This window comes from Dermacentor albipictus, chromosome 5 (genome assembly GCF_038994185.2).
Source record: "Dermacentor albipictus isolate Rhodes 1998 colony chromosome 5, USDA_Dalb.pri_finalv2, whole genome shotgun sequence".
Taxonomy (NCBI): domain Eukaryota; kingdom Metazoa; phylum Arthropoda; class Arachnida; order Ixodida; family Ixodidae; genus Dermacentor; species Dermacentor albipictus.
The window spans coordinates 75157776-75176825 of record NC_091825.1 but is presented as its reverse complement, the minus strand read 5'-3'; the positions used below and the strand labels follow the sequence as shown (position 1 = coordinate 75176825).

Here is a 19050-nt window from a genome sequence, read left to right as displayed (position 1 = left end):
CAGAAAGATTAGGAAAAAAACGTCGGTAAAAATTGACAAGTCCCAAGAAACTCTGAAGTTCTTTGACGTCTTTTGGCACAGGGGCATGCAGAATAGCAGCCACCTTGTCGACGTTCGGGGAAAGGCCTTCCTTGCTGATGATGTGCCCAAGATACTCCACTTGTGGCACGAAGAAATGACACTTTTGGAGTTTCACTTTGAGGCCAGATTCTTGAAGCTTACGAAGGACAGCACAAAGGTTGTTGAAATGCTCAGCATCATTAGCACCTGTGACAAGAATGTCGTCGAAATAGACGGCCACATGTGGTAGTCCTCTCAGCAAGTTCTCCATCTCACGTTGAAATATAGCAGGAGCTGACGAGACTCCAAAAGGCAAGCGGGTGTACTGAAACAACCCCATGTGTGTCGAAATTGTGACGTACTCTCTGGAGGCCTCATCAAGAACTACTTGCTGATACGCGTCACGCAAATCCAATTCGGTGAATTTCTCACCCCCTGCAAGGACAGTCCACAGGACCTCAATCCTTGGACTCTTTCCCAATCCTGTCCCATTCAAACAGCGCTAGGGCTTGCTGAGAGATTTGAGGAGGGGTTGCAGCTGGCTAAGCTGGCGTACACCCTTCTGCGCCCGGCATATCAACTAAGGGGCACTTGAGATCACCAAAATTTTTGACGACCTGGTTTATCGGAACCTCCTTTACACGCACTGAAAAATCGCAACATAAATAAGTATCGCGCTTACAGTAACTTGGGCGAAAATATTTTCCCAGCGTAGTCTAACACAAATGGTAAGTTCCTCACCTTTATTTGTGTTTGGGGAGAGCAGCGTTAGAATACCTCGGGTAGGTCTTACGAGTCATTCGTACGCCCCACGTTCTTGGATGAGATGTTGTGGATTCGCATTTGCCGTCCTGTATGTACAGACACGGCCGCTCGATGAAAACGCACAGGTGCGCTTCACTTGTGCGCTTTTATCGAGCGGCCGTGGTACAGGGAAACTACCACGGCGTCCTTGTACTTCCCTGCGAAGCCAGCGCGGCAATCGCAGCTCCCCGATAGGATTTGTCTGCTGTCGCCGACCTTCAAGAATCAAGGTCACCTATAATTTCATGCGTTCACACCGTAGATAACGAAGTAATTAACTTACGCTGAGCTTCACGCATCTCGCTGGTGCGTTATGTTTCGTTTGCGGTCACTTCGACCAGTGCGAGTTCAACACTTTCCTCACGTCGTAGACATGCTCCACTTCAAATAGACGACTTCCTTTCTCTACATTCCTTTCACGAAAAAAGCTGTCAAGATCTTGTAATTCCCTAAGCCCGGTTAAAATTAATATCGGCACGCTGTTTCGCGCCATCGCTACCGTTTGACAGGGCGCCAAACACGCACCGCGAGCTGCTGACGCCGTGAGTAATCCTACCGCATTCGCGCAACTATTCGTCAGATGGCGCTAGGGGTCCGAAAGATAGGGCACCGCCTAGCACTTGCAACGTGCACACCCCATAGGGTAACGCACTCCACGAAACTCTATCGCGCACTCTAGAGTTAAAATGCGGAGGCTATATATATGCTTTTGCTGGTTGGATGTGCCAGATGCAATTTTGGGAGTAAACACATCATTAACATGTGGTTTTGCATTCTCGAAAGCTATGACTTTGCTGACTGCATGCGCGAAAAAAAGCTAGAAGCAATCAGAACGACATTCGGGCTAGATGGTGCATACTTGAACTAGGACAGAACAGCGCTAGACCGTTTTCTAGTACACTCTAAACAGCGTCAACCAAGACGATCTCGAGCGGAGTTCCTCTATGCGAGCCACAATTCCTCCGTGATGCGAGCGGAGAACGACACAGGACAAGCGGCAGTGTTTCGGCCAGTTGCGGCGTAGAGCCGGAAACATGTCTGGCTTTGGATTACTAATGTTGGCTATGTCACGTAAACGTAACAACCAAGACCTTCTGAACTCCAGACCTGCACAGATCTCCCTTCTCCAGCACGCCTGGTCTAGTTCGCCCCTTTCGCCGCTAGGGAAAGAACGTACGAGCGGAGTGGCGCTAGTTATAACCTGTTCGCTGTCGTCTGCTTCTTAGATCTGTTCAGCGTTTGTCTTGCCATTTCGGCAGGCACAAAGCTCTTGTATTGGCGGAAAATGTATAAATTCACAAATATACAAAAGAAAATATAATTGCGAATGCTTTGCGTTTGAATAGTGAAACTACAAGAGGAGGAGTGGTGCAAGAAATGTAAAGAACGAGCATAGGTGGCAGCTGCAATGCTAGATCGACGGCATAAATTTCCCTTTCCTAGCCTCCATAAGAGACTGGAAAAATTGTCTTAAAAAGATTCATAGGATAATCTAGTTTTTTTAGTTGTTTACAGATAGCCTAGTGTCGCAGATGACATGAGAATTTACTGCTGTGTGCCGTAATGAAAGGCAGACGACCTGGTAAAAGCATTTCTCTATGGTAAAAGTATATAGTAAAAGTATTCACGAGTATAAGTCCTCCGCCCAATATGTGCAATAGGTTGATCGATTCTGTTTCAAGGAAAGGTGAACATACCTTGTTTTTATTGTCGTTGGTTGCCTAGCTCAGTAGAAAGCTTACAAAAAATTAAGCGATCCCAGTGCTATAAAACGTGCTGCACTGCAAGCTTTACATCGTCTCACGGGACTCTTTTCAAACTGTAAAGCTAACTTTTCTGCGTGGTACGGCGGCACCATAACGGTGGTGATTAAGATACGTACGCAGTGAAGCTGTGTGTGTAATTCACTTTTTGAACTCACGACGCATTCACGGACAACATTTAAGAGTTAAAATGAGTGGTAATCGTTCTGTCGTCGAACATTACGGTGGTTTCAAGTTTCTAAAGAGCGCAGAAGCGAATTTTACAACGTGCAGAATAAAACTGTTGTGTACTGTGCGAACTCTATACACAATGTGATTTATAATAATCTTCTTGAATAAGGCAATAGGAGCGGCTATTTAACGCTATTTTAGAGAGCAGCGGACTACACGCTCCGACATTTTGTAGGTTCGGGCAGTCAACTTTTGAAGCCAGGTGACCGATCAAAGCCTTGTGACATTACTGTCACTGTGTTAGCAAAAATCATCAACTAGACAAGCAGTTCGTCACAACACAACAGCTGCCGTACTAATTACAACGCCGCACAGCCGCCCACCGCGTAGCAGACGAACAGGTTATAAAAGCGCCACCTACGGCCGTCGGTTGAACGAAAGTGGGCGCAAGCTGCTCCCATAGAAGCCGGATATCTGTGCAGGTCTGGAGTTCCAGTAGGTCGTGGTAACAACAGTGGAAGCATATTTCTTTCTTTTTAATTCACGCCATTGTATTGCGATTAACTTTCTACCTGAACGTTTCTTTGAAAAACCACAAACGCTACCCCTGTCAACAATTAGAAGGCAGCAGCAGCGCCATAACGCGCGTGCAACGGCAGCGCCACTTGCATACGCGAACGAAATTTGAATGAACCGCCAGCGTTACTGGTTGGTTTTTTATTGCACGCTTTGCAGCACGGGCACAGCAGCATCGCAGTATTTCGGCAACAGTGCATCGCGAGTGATTCACCGTCCGCGGACTAATTCCTGGCGTCTACGCTGTAACTTGTTTTTGTTTTGCTCTTCAAGCCGCTGAAGTGGACTCGTCAACACTGAACGACCGACAGCAGAGGCGACGCACCGCTTGCCTTCCCGAGGTTTGTCAGATTTTTCACCAACACGCCCCCCCATACTCTTACTTTCACTTCTTCTATTTTACGCTTTAAGCAGTAACAAGGTTCTTGCTGTACATACATACACTGCGTACGCCAGACTTTCTTTATAGGATGAACTGCCATGAAGTTATGGGAGCTTGGCCGGGTGGAGCGTACAACGCGTCCTTTGACACGCACTCTTCGAGAGGTCGGTAGTCGCGGGCCGTGCTAGATAGAGATTTTGTTGAATTAAATAGCCCAACTCCTACCCCCTCCTTTAATGCTACCTGTCATTACAGTTATTACAAGGTGAAGCTAAATGTTGAATTCCTCGAAAGAGAGCTGACTGGCTTTGGACGCGGCAAGTACAACCGAAGTGTTTCCTTGCCTACCATCCAACCGGAGTGTTTACTTTTGCCTACCACGTCAAGCAAATGCGTGTACTAAAACACCCGGTCGGGCTCTTAAATGCAACTGTACCAATTTCATAGCTTATTGTGCGGGAGATGCTGACTGATGCTCGTTTTGTCTTGACACATGTAGGCTCGGTTACCTGCCCGTGCCCGGGACATTGAAGGTGGCGTTGGCGTGCAGCTCGTCGAGGTGGAGTGCCTGGAGCTGCAAGCCATGCCGAGAATCTACCAGGTGAGGCCTTTTGATAGAAACTTCTTTCAGAGAGGGTAGTGTCCAGCGGCACCTAACGGTCTGGATCGAGCCGGCATACTGGGGCACGGTCAGTCTTCTGACGCGCATAGCTTTAAGTTTTCAGAAAAGCACATGGAGAAGACGAAAGCAGTATACGAGGCCTACTATGTCAGACATTTGATAGTATCTTTCGGGCGCCAAATGTGAAAGCAACAAAATTTGCTTAGTGAACAGAACGTGCTTTGCATACCGAATGCTGTGCATGACCATGAGATATGCTTTCACGAAAAGCAACTACAATTTTACTATTCGAATACGCTAATCCAATTTATCTGTGATTGGTCTGTTGGGTCATTACATTGCCACATATTTCTTGTCATTTCGCTTTTACTATATGTACAGTCGAGGGCATCAGGGCGCCAGCAGAAAAATGTTCTTCTAGCAGCCATGCAATATGAAATTGTTTTAATGCATGTTGCTGTTCAAACAGGCACACATAGGCATTACCACTTGATTTCAGCCTTTATGCCTAGACTACGAAAAAAAAAAAATCTTTCAGCACACCTCTGGTTCCTAAACTTTTGCACTCAACTGTGCTTCTATCAAGTACACTATTTGCACTCTTTGTTGACATCATGTAGTTCATTTCTCAGTTATGACGCCAGCAGCAAGGCTATCACTCTTGTTCTTTTTTTCGAGTACTAGCGTGATGTTTTGTTTACTTGTATTTTTCCAAATAGTTTAGCTGTGGCTCCCACTAAGGAGCACACCATACGAAACACTTGCAGCACTCCTGTTCATTTTCCTTTGAGCAGCAGCAGCATCATACTTGGCCTTACTGCTACACAACATTGTCAAATTTTGCTTTGTCACGCTGTCACAATTTTATTAAGCCATCTGTGCGCCACACATTATTTGCTAAGAACACTTATTTTGTGTGTTCCCTCCTGCGTGGACCTACGCAATCCACAAAAGAGTAAAATAAAAATAAAGCAATCTTCAGCCTTTTGAGACAGACTTTAGTATCAAATTTCAATGTCCTGTGTTTCTCAATGAGAGAGGAGCATCTCCAGCCCTCGGTAGAAGGGGTCATACCTGTAGGCAGTTTTATTTCACGGAAAGAGAGCCCTCGCGGTCTCGTAGCATTTTGATGGGGGTGAAATGCGAAAATGTTCGTGTACTCTGCTGAGCAAAAGTGTACGGGCCAGAGATTGTCCACCTATGAATGTACTTTGGAATTAAGAAAGAACCCCAGTTCAAAATTGTAATTGTGAGCTTTCTAATGCATCCGTTGATTCCAGTTTGTGCGGTGTTTTGGCATGTGAAACGACAGAATATAATTTAGGGAAAGAGGTCAAGCAGTCACTTTATCCACCCTACCTGCACCACACACTGGTCGGCACTTTGTGTGCACTTCAGAGCCGGATTGAAAAGGTGGAGAGATTTTAAAGGCAACCAATATATAGTAGCCTGCTAGAAATTTCTTTCAGAACCCTATTGGGCATTTGTTAGGGAAGAGAATGAGGACATTTGGAGATCGGTTCAACATCATATTGCACGGTATTTTCACCATTCTGGCCCACATTTCTGCAGAGGGAGGTCCAGAGGTTGACAGGTTGAGTCATAGCTAAATTTCGAATGCCTACTCCTAATGAACCTCACCTTAGGCAGACAGTCACATCTGTGATGTCACGACCTGTCACTTGTTTTCATATTCTTTGTGGCTTAAGTCCCCCTTTCACAGGAAGACTGCTATTCTGATTTTGAATCAGTAATGGAAGAATATGAATTTGCTTATACTACTGTCTTCAAAAGGATGTTGAAGAAAAATATTTGTTACCTACCACAATCACAGTGGCTCAGTGGTGTTTAATTCCTGGGACGTAAGGTTGCAGATTCGATTCCTGGTAGCCAGCATTCTAAGGATGGAATGTGAATTCTGTATTTGCAGATCTTTTACTACAAAAATAAGGAACCCCAGTTGGTCAAAATTAATTTGTAGACCTTGTCTATGGCATCTCTAGTAGTCCCTTGTTGAATGTTAAACTTTATTCAGTAAATCCCAGGTTGCCTTTTTGCAAACCTAAGTATGCCAATGTTGCTGTTACTGGTAGTTCAGCAAGCTCGGAGAGACAAAAGAGCAATACACGTGTATTGGAATCGCCTCAAGCTTCCTGCACCAGTCCTTGCCGCACTACATTTCGGCACCATTTGTATGGTGCAAGTTCATTGTTCATCAGTAAAAGAACAACTGTACTGCATAGAAAAATAGGCGCTCAACCTAGTGACTTGTGTGGGCATTTCTTGCAGCAGGAGAGGTTAAACACTTTAAATTTATCTAGGTATGGCATCAATGGCACTGTTTTTCAGGCACAGTATTAAAGAACGCAGTTTGACATTCATTTTCTCTACTAGTAATCAACCTTTGAGGGAATGTATGTGCACTTTTAAGTCTTTTAGCCTAACATGAATGTGTTTCTTGTTAGTTTCTCTAAGGCAGCTTGTTACTGGTTGTGAGCTTTTAGACCAAGAATTGGCATTTAGCACGCACTAAGTGAAGAAAGGGAGGTTGTTTCAGTGATGTAATTGTTCCTGAGATAAAGCAATGTGTCATGTCAGACACTGCTTTTACATACAATGTGGGCAGGCAAGGGTTAAGATGAAATTGGACATGGCACTCGTGCATAGAAATGTGATGCAGGTTAGTTAAATATTACGATTGATGAACATGGTGATAATGATAAATGAACATGGTGAATGCATTTCTTTGGGCTTGTATTCGCACACTACTTTTTGGGCTAGTTTGGGCTCATTGCCTTTTGGGATAGTGTAAACAAATGCACAGTGCATTCAGATTGCGTGAACAATCTTATGAGCTAGGTCAAACTTCACTTTGTGATAATACGTACTGCAGACCAACACTGCCCTTTGCATTGCTTTAGACGGACATTGGCTTGTCGTCTGTAGTGTGGTTTTAAAATGCACTGTCGTGTCTATTGCAGCAGGCCCATGAAAATGCTGCAGCCAGCCCAGCTTCAACGGCGGCCAACTCCCAGCAAAGCCCTGGCCATAGGAGACCGGTTGCAGGCCAGCCAAAGAATGTGTGTGTTCCTTCAGCGCGGCCACTGCCAGCCAGCTCACCTTGTGGCTTTAGAGACGGCGGAAAACAGCGGCTCCGCCAGGTGAGTGGCACACAGAGTTACACTTTGAGATTCTGCTGCAAATGCCAATCATTTGCTTAAGTTTGTGACCTTTGTTAAGGGGTTTTGAGGGAGTGCTTGGGTGGGAGCGCCAAAATAAGATGGATATGGCAGTGACTTGAGAGTAAGAACTAAGCAAACTCCAGTTGACATTTACATAGTGTGAAGCATGCTTGGTTTGCTAGAGAATGGATCCTAGGAACCGTAAATGTTCTGCACGGAATGATCACGGCTCTTGCGATGTATGTATCCTGTCTGTCTGTGTGTATACTGTATACGTATATATGATACAAGCAGAAGGTTGTGGGCGTAGACAAACATGGTCACCCGAACACTGATTTTATTCTTCCTCTCCCCTCGCTTCCAGACACTGTCTGTCCATGCAACATTACATATTCCCCTTCCCACCAAGAGAGCGCGCACAACTTGAGAGGGAGCAAGGAGAGGATGACGAGCGAAAATACGAGAGGGTGCAATTGGTACATTGTTCCACCGGTAAACTCGTTACAACTTCAGAAGGAGGTGCGGCAGTTTGGTGACGTCCAGCTTAGCTTAGGTGACTGAGGCTGGCTGTTGCACTCGGGACGATGCAGGCATGTCCTGATGAAGGAAAGCTTGGACACCTTGCAGCTGCGGGAACTCTCGTGTTGTAGGTGTCAGTTTGCCTGTCATGATTTGTAGACATGCAGTGTCTCCTGTTTGGATGTTCGGTTCACAAAGTAGTTGAGGCTATATTGGTCTAGTAAGCCCAGGAAGTGCCCACGTCCTTTTCGTCATTGCAAACAGCATTGTCACAGGAGTTTTTGTGGGATGATGATTGGTGGTGCTCAAGGTGGTGGTTGGCGATGTTTCTTTTCGTGGAACACTTTGTATTCATTGGCTCAATATTTGGCTTAGGAAGCTTGTGCATAGACTTTCTTTGTGTTGCATCTGTACTTTCAACGTCAGTTTTTCTCGTCATTTGTGTCAGTGTTTCTTGCTGATATTGTTCTTCGATTTAGCCCTTCTGATGTGTCTGCAGTAGCTATTGATCTACCATTTCCTTTGCATATGTCATCAGCTTGTTATGCAAATTGTTGCTCTAAGGAGTAGGCAGCTGCCATAATGCTTGCAGTTTTGAGTTCTCTCCAGTGTCAGAAGATTCTTCTGAGGCTGCTGTGATGCTGCTTAAGATGGAAGCTTCTCTTAGTTGGCACTGCGGGACATTCGGTGTGGATGCTTCTTCAGTGGCGGCAAGTTGATAACTTATGCTCTGTAGAGTGCTCGGAGATAGCAAAGCAGTTTGAAGATCAAGTGCGAGCTGTTTGCCAATGCAAGTGAATGCTGTTGATGAAAAGAACGCTCACAATTGATCTGACAAGTAGTCTTAGTGGGAATGAGGTCTGCTTCATTCCATCAGCAGAGGCCAAGGAGTTGGCTGACAGGTCTTCATCCTCTTCACTTGTGTGAGCAGGAGGTTACAGGCATAGACGAAAATGGTCACTTGAACTTAGCTCTTGGTCTTTGCCTTTCAGCCACAGTTCACCTGTACTGCGTTACATACGTATGCAGCCAAACCTAATTTTAATGAAACATGATATAATGAAATAATGGTTATAATGAAGTAAGGAAAATTCCCCTTGAAATCATCTAAGGGATTTGTATCGCAGTACTACAAGCATCAGTTGATATAACCGAGTAATGAATTTAGCGAAATAGTTCTTGCTCCCCCTTCAATTGCGCTATAGAGGTTTTACTGTATGTGTAGTATGAATGCATACCCAGTGGCATTGGGCATGTGCATCTCTAGAAATTTGCAGGTGCCCAGGATAGAACGAGTGCAGTGTGCATCTCTAGAGCAAGTGCAACTTTTGCAACTATTGCAAGTGGAACCATAAATGCAGAGCAAGGGTGCCCAGCCTTTAATACAAAGCAGCTTCTCAAGATGCGCAGAGGTCATGGTTCATCATGCAGTCTTGTGCATTTTCTTTTGAAGTTCAAAGCTTCTAATTTAATTCAGACAGAAGTCGTGTATGATGACTATCCAAACCACAGCTTCTTTCCTTTTACTGGCTGCTTTGCTTACATGCTGCTTTGCAAAAGAGGCCAACTATAGTAGACTCTCGTTGCAACAGACCCTGATAATCCAACAAAAAACGTCCGTTTTGTCCGAAGTCTGTAATATCCAAAATGCCTCACTTCTGTAACTTTCGTTACGATGTGTAACATTATTGCAAAGCGTGAGTGACGAAAGTCCAAAGTAAAAAAAAAAGTTGCAGTTTTGCCCAAAAGGCAAAGTGTCGGTTGCAATAGCAAATTCGTAGACAGCTATCTAAAGTAAGGATAGTAGTTTTATCTCGCTCGATGACTGTGAGAAGTCGCTGTCAAAACATTGGAGTGAGGAAGCGCGGCAGCGGCAGTGAGTAAATTGGTCTTCGTGTTGTCTCTCACTTCAACGTGAACTAAATGTCGAAAGCACAGTGTATACGGAGCTACCAGCACTGGGCGTACTTTGTCCACATCGCAGATCGTTTTCGAGGTAGAGGGCCTGTGCAGAGCACTTTGTCCACATAGCAGACTGCTTTCAAGATACGGTGGCTGTTCAGCCACGCCATAAGCAGCAGCCGCCGGAGTAGAACCCCCTCTGCCTTGCCTCCCCCGGAGCCTTGCAGGCAAGATGGCGCGTTTCCGCCGCTCCTTCCTTTCTCTCGTGCGCGATATTGAGACGTGATCGTCAGTCGACCCTCGCAAGTCAGTTGTTAGCCCGCGTAGACATGGCAAAAGTACGTTTTATACAACCAGTTTTGAAAAAAATGGCTAACTTCGTCTGCTGTAGCCGATAGTTATTGTAGTGCGGTCCATTAAAAGCGAATTTCGTTGCATTATTAAAATAGGTGGAATAAACAGGTTTAAATATAGTCTGTTATATCCAAATGACGGTTGTACGTGGGTCCATTGTAATGATCGTCAATGCTACATGAAGAAAGCTGGGTGTACTTGGACAACAATGCTTCGCATTAAGGTGAAGGTATCGTGGCCGTGATCTTGCGTGTAGTTCAGATTCTCCTACCAGGCGATGCCACTCAATCACGTTTGGAGAAAGGGGGGAAAAAAATCTACTCTTCGCCGTTGCAGCTTGCTCCACTCTATCCCTGTTGCAATGCTGCGACAGGTGATCTGCTGTAATTGAGGAAAATGCCTCCTCCCCCTCTTTTCATTACAAGTTGCACCTGGCACCATTGTTTTGTTGCTGCATATGGTGGCCTTCTCCCCACTGATAGTTTGAACAGTAGCTCGATTGAACCTTTCTCTATGTAAAACTGTTAGTGCTGCTGATGGTGGCTATAGGCGTAAGACATTTGCTGCTGCCGCTTTTGATGTGGTGGTCATGGGAGTGCAGGCCACTGCTTCAAGATAGTTGGAGTACGCTTAAGCTTTGCCTTTAACAGTGGAACGCGATAGCATTCAAAGATCCCCGATTGCTTCTCGTGCTTCCTAGCAATTGCAGCATATGTAACCGTAATGTTTACCGGGAAATTCTGGCTGTGAACGCTATGCATGAAGACGTGCTTTCTGGTCGAAACGCGGCCTCTTGCATGGGCCGCGATGTGGTAGAGGCGAGCACAATCTGGAGCTGTTTCAAGGAAGCGGGCGCACCGCTACGTGGTCTCCAAGATATCCATGCGCCGGTGTGCGCAAATGGCAGACACCGTCGGCGGTCTATGAATTGTAAAAATGCTGGAAAGGGAGTTTAAGTTTTCGCATAACAGAATTGTTTTCTCGTATAGTCAAATGACAATCCGAGAGCTATCATAACTGTAGGTTGTGTGCAAGTCAAAGTTTAAGATTTATTTATGTATTTTAGCTTGAGAAATTCAATTAGCTCAGTAAATTCCTTGCGTCACATGGAAAGCCTGGGTATGCGTGGTTGAAAAAAGCTTTTTACCGATTCGACGTCCGACACAGTCACCGGATTTTGTGTGACACAGGCTCCTAAATGCTACAGCGTTAAAACAGTCTGTAGATTGCCTGCAGACTGCAGTGCTCACTACCTCGGTGAAATACAACACTTGTAGTCATAGTCAGATTGAGACTGAAATGAATGGAACCTTGGGCAATCTTGATCGTCAACTAATTTTTTTTTTCTTTTCTAGTGTCTACTTGGCTAAGAAAAAAATTCTACAAAGTATGGGCTCGCTAAAAGAACATTCTAGCCTTGAAATTATAAATATACCTTTGTGCCTCTAAACACATAGAAAGGGAAAGAAATTACCGTTGACCGCAGTAACTGTCTAGCATGGTCTGCCCACACCTGAACAGTAGTCAGCACTGGAGGAGGGGTGACGATAAAAGAGAAAGCATGAACGTTAGTAGAGAGTATACAGTAAAAACTAAATATTTACTACAGAGCGAATAAGTAAAAAGAAAACAGTTCATTTGTGGAGCGACTTCCTCGAAGGGTTTTCACTGGCACTGTTAGGTCGTGTTGAAGAGTGAGGTGGCAAGGCCCGACTGATTGAAGAAGTTGCAGTGATTTTGTAAGCCACCCCGGATCGTGTGCATGTGCATAGAAATTGGAGCTGTGTGCACCGCTGACACCAGTTTTGTTTTGACTGAAAGTGCCGCATGACCTGATGCCCATTTGCCATTTGCCTTCTGATGCCCAGAAGCCTCCCAGCAGGTTCAATTCCATTACTTCGGCCATTTTGCGCGCCTTGCAGTGTGCCAAAAAGGATGCTTTTTATATACATAGGCGACGGAAAGGCTTTGCATGTAGCCAACTAAAGCACTATCCTCACGCATCCCAAAACAGGTGTCGTTTGTGTAAAAGGTGTTCTTTTTTTGTTGTTGTTGTTTGTTTCGCTGTTTGCAAACTGTATGAACATGAATGGGGATTTGGGCATCGGCCGTGTTTTGGTGCGAGTGCCTGCTCCTGCAATTGCTGAAGCTAAGCAGTGTTGATCTGAGCTAGTACATGAGAGGGTCACCACTTCCAGGTACGCCATTCCACAGCAGGCAGAGCTATTATCAGTTGATAATAGCTCTGCATCTTGTGGAATAGTTAAAATGTTCCCCTTATGCAGTACAGTTAGGGTAACAGTGATGAGGGATGTCCCCCTTCCCCATGCTAGCAATTACGCATCGCCAAAATATGCATAAAAAGCTGAAGGAAGGTGAGCAGACGCTACCCACGGAAAGGCAGAGGTGTGCGGGACGTTGCATTCTTTCCCTTTCGAAAGACATCACATTTCCTATTGTCCCATGCTTACATAAAAATCTTTATTATATGGGTTTGTTTCAACATTTTCCATCGGTCAATTACTGATGTTCACTTAATTGGTTGTTTACCCAAATATATTGCAGTCGTAGAACTCTGTTACGGGGACAGCAGCTATAAATTTGGTTGCTGGTGGACTGTGGAGATCAGTTTTCCGGAAATGGAATATACTGTTAGGGGTGTGCGAAATATGACTGATGTATGTCCTATTAGATTCGGTGTCAAAAGTTACTGTTCGCACACCCCTACAAAATAGAAGGCACACTGCATGTGATTAGGCTGTTTTATTGGGATATGTCATGCACACTTCCGGCGCACGTGCTGTGCTGTCGCAGGTGCATTGGTGCACCCGCTTGATAGCCCGCTCAGCCCGCACGCATTGTATTGGAGGTCGCGTCATTTGAGTTTCAGAGCTGCGGTACAGTCAAATGGCAAAAGAAGCATAGTGCAAAACATTCGCTTTAGGGAATGGACCCACGCTCACCGCTGCCAGCACTCGTTGTGCAAGCGTTATGATCACAATGGCAATCATAAGCACATGCGCATAGCCTTGCACACAACCCCCAGGTGTTTACCAAGATTTGCCGACAGCCGTTGTTGTTCCTTTCGTGAAGGACAGCTTCTCTACCTCCCCATGACATAGGCGTCCATTGCCAAGTCCTCACACCTGCCTTTGGGATAAGATCACACGCTCGACACAAGCAGGAACTGTATAAAATAGATTATTTGGCAGTACCTTTTTTTAAAAGCCATCAGTCTACTTAGCGTAAATTGTGCAAATGTCTGCTGTTCTTGCGCTCACTGTGCTTTTACGCTTTTTTTTTTCTACTGATTTCAGAGGCTTTCAAGCCCATGTGCACTATTGTGCATGCTTTGCAAAAAAAAAAAAAAAATGGCTGTAAACTTTTCTCGGTCGGCTGCCATGCACCGAAACAAACAGATGGCAATCACTGCATTGAGGGTACGATGATTACTTGAAAAAAAAAAAGTGGCCAGTGTAGGGGTTTGGGCATCATGCGAGAGCGATGATTACACGGGTAAATATTATATATATTTGTACCAGAAGACCACCTACTGGAAATTACATGTTTCAAAACTTCACTGTGCGTCGGAACGCATGACATTCAGTTTGTTGCGCACGGCTTGAAACGCTACAGGTCACGCAGGCATCCGCAATTTTCGCTGCAGTTGGAGAAATGAAAGGCTCGCTCATTGTTTGCTTCTAATCCTATTGTTCAACTGATGTCGCATAGAATAGGGCAGACACAGTACTCTGCCGAGCACATCCCACCTCACCGCGAAGGGAAAGAAAGTTTCCAGATATCGTTGTACGAGCCTGGCAACTAGGAGGCGAGGGCATGTTCTGTGTGCACTTCAAAAACGCTTCCGCAGTCGTCACCTGTGAACAAACATGAGCACCCAGGAACTTTCTGAGATCTTACTTAATCTGCAATTCTTCGGGGCACAATGGCACAATAGCCTAACCTACTGGCTTGCTGGCATGCAGTCTGGTGTACCGTGCACGGTGCTTTCCTTCTTTTTCTTTTCCTCCCTCCAGCCACAATTGAGTGAGCTGCCTTAGGACCACGTTGAAGGCCTGGTTGCAGACACGTGTGTTTGAAGGAATGTCGGGTAGGCGCGGTGACTACACCACATTCGTAGAAGTCGCACTCAAATCTGGAGAAAGAATCCAGCCGCATTTTGCCCGCTTTGTAATGTTTAGTGATGCCACATTTGACAAATGTTGGAACTGAAGTGAAACAGCTTGATATTTTTTTGCACAGATGGCGGAACCAGCAGAACATGCCTCGAGATGTATTATTTATTGAAATTGTTTTGTTTCAAGTACTGCCTAGTAAAACTTGTGAGGGCTAGTAATTAACACATTCTATGGCTCTACTAATGTGCAACACTCGTGAATTAGCATGTACATGAAATGAAATATCAGTTTGCACGGATCTGGCCAGCAGAAAAATTGGCTTATTTCACTGCTCCCTTGTGATATAGCAAGGCAGACGCACACTGGAGCCAACGAAGGAAGGTTCTTTATTTCATAGCGTGAGTGCTTATATAGCTATTGCCAAAACGCTGGCGGTGTTTCCGAGGCGCTAGTGGCGCTTTTGAGACGCTGTTGGTGTGATGACATTATTCTTTCCCCCCAATTTTTTTATTTGTAACTCCAACGCTCGGGCTGCCGACACTCTCTTGTGCTTCTTCGAAGAGGATGGGCCTGGGCGATTCTGCATAGCCCACACCTGGTTGGCCGAGGTCGGGGCATTTGGATGGAGGCACTTCATATGTGTGGCAAGCAGGGCCCCTTTCTTTTGTGGCGTTGCTGGCTCCTGATGTCTTCGATAGGAGACTATGCAGGCAAGTCAGATTCTGTTAAAGGGAGTGTCTGCTGAGTTCTTGGGAATGGCACAGGAAGAGGAATCATGGGCTGCTCAGGAAGAGGAAACAATACCTTTACCAGATGGTCTGCGTGAACGAACCGCTCTTAGTTGTGTATGCTCACAACATAAGTCGCAGCACTGATTCATCTGACGATTATACCAGTAATCCATGCAGCTTGGTATAGTTGGTTGGTATAGTTCCCTTCATCTGCACCGCGTCACCTTCTTTGAACTCGCACCAGGGGGCAGCAGGCTGCTGAACGTGCCGTTGCTCATCTTTTTCCAGACGGTTCTGAAGCTCGATGTGCAGCATGGTTAGTCGTGTCCTTGGACTCCATGATAGGAACTATTTGGCTGGGGTTTTTTCCGGTTGCTGCACATGGGGTGTTTCTGTAGTGGAAAAAGAACTAGTCGACCCTGTATTGAATAAATTTGTAAACTCCCGCTCGCTCTTCAGCCTTCAACTGTTTTTCCAGGTTCCTTTTCAGTCTGAACGAGGCGTTCAGCAGCTCCATTAGACGTCAGATGATAAGGTGCTGTCTTCTTGTGGCAGATTCCATTTGATGAGAGGAAAATTGCAAACTCCGAAGACACAAACTGTTGGCCGTTGTCGGTGACAACCTCTTCCGGCAGGCCAAAAACTGCAAAAATAGTTCGTAGTTTTTCCATCGTATTGGCTGCGGTTGTGACAGACATGCAGATGACCTCTACCCACCTCGAGTAAGTGTCTACAAGAACAAGCGACCAATGAGGTTTGCATTATGCGAAGTCCAGGTGAATTTTCTGCCACCATCGTGTTGGCCAATGTCAAAGTGATAGGAAGGTGTGGCGCAGCATTTTGAGTTAATTGGCAACTTGTGCATTCCCTCACTGTTTTTTCAATGTCCCCAGTTTGCTTAGGCCACCAGACATGACTTGGTGCAAGCATTTTCATGCAAGTCTCTCCCTGATGCCCCTCGTGCAAGAGTTTCAGTACCAAGCATTTCAGCGAATTTGGTATGAGCACCTGGTTGCGCCATGCGATAGTCATTGTCAACAGATAGCTCATAACAGCTAGCAAAGTATGGCATGAGCGCTTCTTCGGTTACTCTTGAAGGCCATCCGTACCGTGCATACAGCAGTACTTTCGACAAGACTCGGTCGCGGCGGGTTTAATTGCGAATATTATCAGCCGATACTGGTAGCACGTCAGTCACCGAAAAGAATTGGATGTAGTCACTGACGTCATTCATGTTTTTCAGTGGAATGTGCGACAAAGTGTCTGCGTTCGACACTGCATTGCCTTTGCGGTATTGCCACGTGTAGCGATATGCTGCAAGCAAAAGCATCCATCTTTGTATGAGAGTTGCTGCTGAGATAGATATTAGTTTATCATGTCCGAGCAACCCTTTCTGAGGCAGATGGTCTCAGAAAATCGTAAATTCATGGCCGAAAATGTACTTGTGAAAGTGTTTTATGCCAAAAACAACAGCCAAAGCCTCCTTTTTTAGGTTGGAATAACCCATTTCTGCTTTGCTCAGGGTGCGCGAAGCATATGCTATCGGCTTTTTGTGGCTGTTCACAACATGAAAAAGAACCGCTCGTACTCTGTAGGTTGCTGCGTCTGCCACTAATCCTAGTGGTTTGGAAGGATCGTAGGTCAGAATGTTGTCGCTTGTCAGCCATTGCTTGCTTTCTTGGAAGCAGCGTTCTTCCTTATCTGACCATTGCCAGCTTTGATCCTTCTTCAGTAGGTTGTACAGTGGGTTCAGCTTAGCAGACATGTTTGGAATGAATTTGGCATAAAAAGTAACTATGCCAAGGTAGGCTCTTAGCTCCATATGGTTTGTAGGTGCTTGAGCGCTTTTGACGGCATTAGCCTTCTGTGTAAGGGCGCATGCCTGAATTTTCAATAACATGGCCTAAATACTTCACAGAGGGTTGAAAAAACTTATATTTGTCTTGCTTTACTCTAACTACGTGGAGCTGAAACCTTGCGAGCACAGCCTCAACCCGATTCTGGCATTCCTCAATAATTGCTGTGGCTATGGGGACGTCATCCAGATTGCACACTACTCCTTCCAGTCCGTTCAGCATCTCGTCCATAAGACTGAAAAATAGCCGGGGACTTGAAATACTATGCGGTATGCGCAAACACTTGAACAAGCCAAGATAGTAAGGGAAGATGGAAGAACTTTGCCGAAGCACTTCTGCGAATCATAATGCACTGGTAGCTGCTGATATGCCGTGGTTAAATTATGCACTCTAAAGACTTTTCCACCAACCAGTACTGCAAAAATATCCTCTATGAGTGGCAATAGGTAGTGTTCAGTCTTTATGGAAAGATTTAACGTGACTTTGTAGTCTTCGCATAGTCTCACTTTGTGCTCAGGCTTTGGGACAAGTGGTGTGGCCCAGGTGCTTAGCATGAACGGCTGCAACATGCCTCTATCCTTGGGTGAAAGCAATTCCTGTTCAACATTTTTCAGTGCATAGTGAACAGGATGAACCTCTTCTTTCAAAACAATTTTTGCTTCATAGCCCTTTATCAAATGAACTTGGGGAATGAACACGTCAGGGTACTTCTGCAGCAGTTTTACTTTTTGATCTGCTTCCACATTGAAAACGTGATTCTAGTTCAATTTTAACTGCGCAAGCCAGTCACGCCCTAGTAGGCATTGTTGAGTTCCAGGAACGACAATCACTGGCAAAGTTTTCTTTTGACCTTCATACTTGACACTTACATGCATCTGTCTTGTCATCTCGAGTGGCGTGCCACCGTAACATTTCAGTTCAAGAACGCGCTTTGTCAGACCTGGCTTCCGAGGCAGTTGAGCGTAGATCTGCTCGTTGATAATAGATACCGCTTCACCAGTATCTATGTGCATCCTCACAGGTTGACCTGCAATTTTCACTTCTACCAGATAGGGCCTCTGAATTTACTTGTTTAAATCAAATTGAGAAAGGTGCAAGTGGTCTGGCTCGGTCTATACCTCGAATGCATTAACCACTTTGCAATTTTTCTTCATGCAAACCTTCGCTAAATGGCCTACTTTCTTGCACCAGTGACATCGTGCCTTACGATATTTGCAGTCACTTGCATCGTGCTTTTCTCCACCTCTGTAGCAATTTCCGCTAAAACAAACCTTGTGGTGTGCTTACCCTAGGTTTTTATTGTGGACGGCCTTTCTCGCTGACAGCATGGATGACTTCGTCCATTTGCGAATTTCCATTGGACGGTCAGGTGCTCTTTGACTTTTGGAGAGTTCGCCAAGTCGCATGCTATTTCGAAGTTGAGCTCTTTCCTCTTGAGCAACGTTGCTTGAATGGCCGGGTTTCGGGGTCCCACAACAAAGCGGTCATATAGTGCGTTGTCCAGAAAAGTCCCGAACGCGCACTTGGCAGCCATGTATCTTAGTTCGATGGCAAATGCTGAGACGGACTCCATTTCGAGCTGGTGCCAGTGATTTGAACCTCTCAGCTATTACTTGGCTACCCAGCACATAGTGCTCCTTCAAGGCATTGACCATGTCCTCGAACGACTTGTCCTCCGGTGTAGCAGGCAATAGCAGCTCCTTGAGGGTCTTGTACAGGCGTCTTCAGAGGGCGTTGATGAAAGCCGATTTCTTCAAGTTGCAGTCTTCAATTTGCGTGACTTTCCAGTAATGGTCGAAACGCTCTACATACGAGTTGAAATCTTCGTCGCTGCCTTCGACGTAAGAATTGAATTCCCAGAACTTCATGATCAGTCACTCTGCCCGACCCACTTCGCTTGGTGCCACTGGTAGCCAGACAGGCGCTGCTCAGACGCGATCCCATCCACGTCGTCAGATGATATAACAAGGCAGACGCACACTGGAGTCA

At 45.5% G+C, this 19050-nt stretch overlaps 1 protein-coding gene across 7 annotated transcripts in view; it reads left to right on the top strand.

Moving 5' to 3' along the window:
- The first annotated feature begins 3459 nt into the window (after positions 1–3459).
- Positions 3460–19050, top strand: part of LOC135899726 (uncharacterized) — an 80844-nt gene continuing 65253 nt past the window's right edge. For 4 of the 7 annotated variants that reach the window (XM_065429047.2, XM_065429050.1, XM_065429049.1 and 1 more), the window contains exons 1-3: positions 3460–3715; positions 4256–4357; positions 7360–7539. In XM_065429047.2, coding sequence (XP_065285119.1) covers positions 4340–4357; positions 7360–7539 — 198 coding nt within the window. In that variant the 5' untranslated portion in view covers positions 3460–3715; positions 4256–4339. The remainder of the gene's footprint in view (positions 3716–4255; positions 4358–7359; positions 7540–19050) is intronic. The other 3 variants (XM_065429046.1, XM_065429043.2, XM_065429045.2) reach the window with 2 other exon arrangements.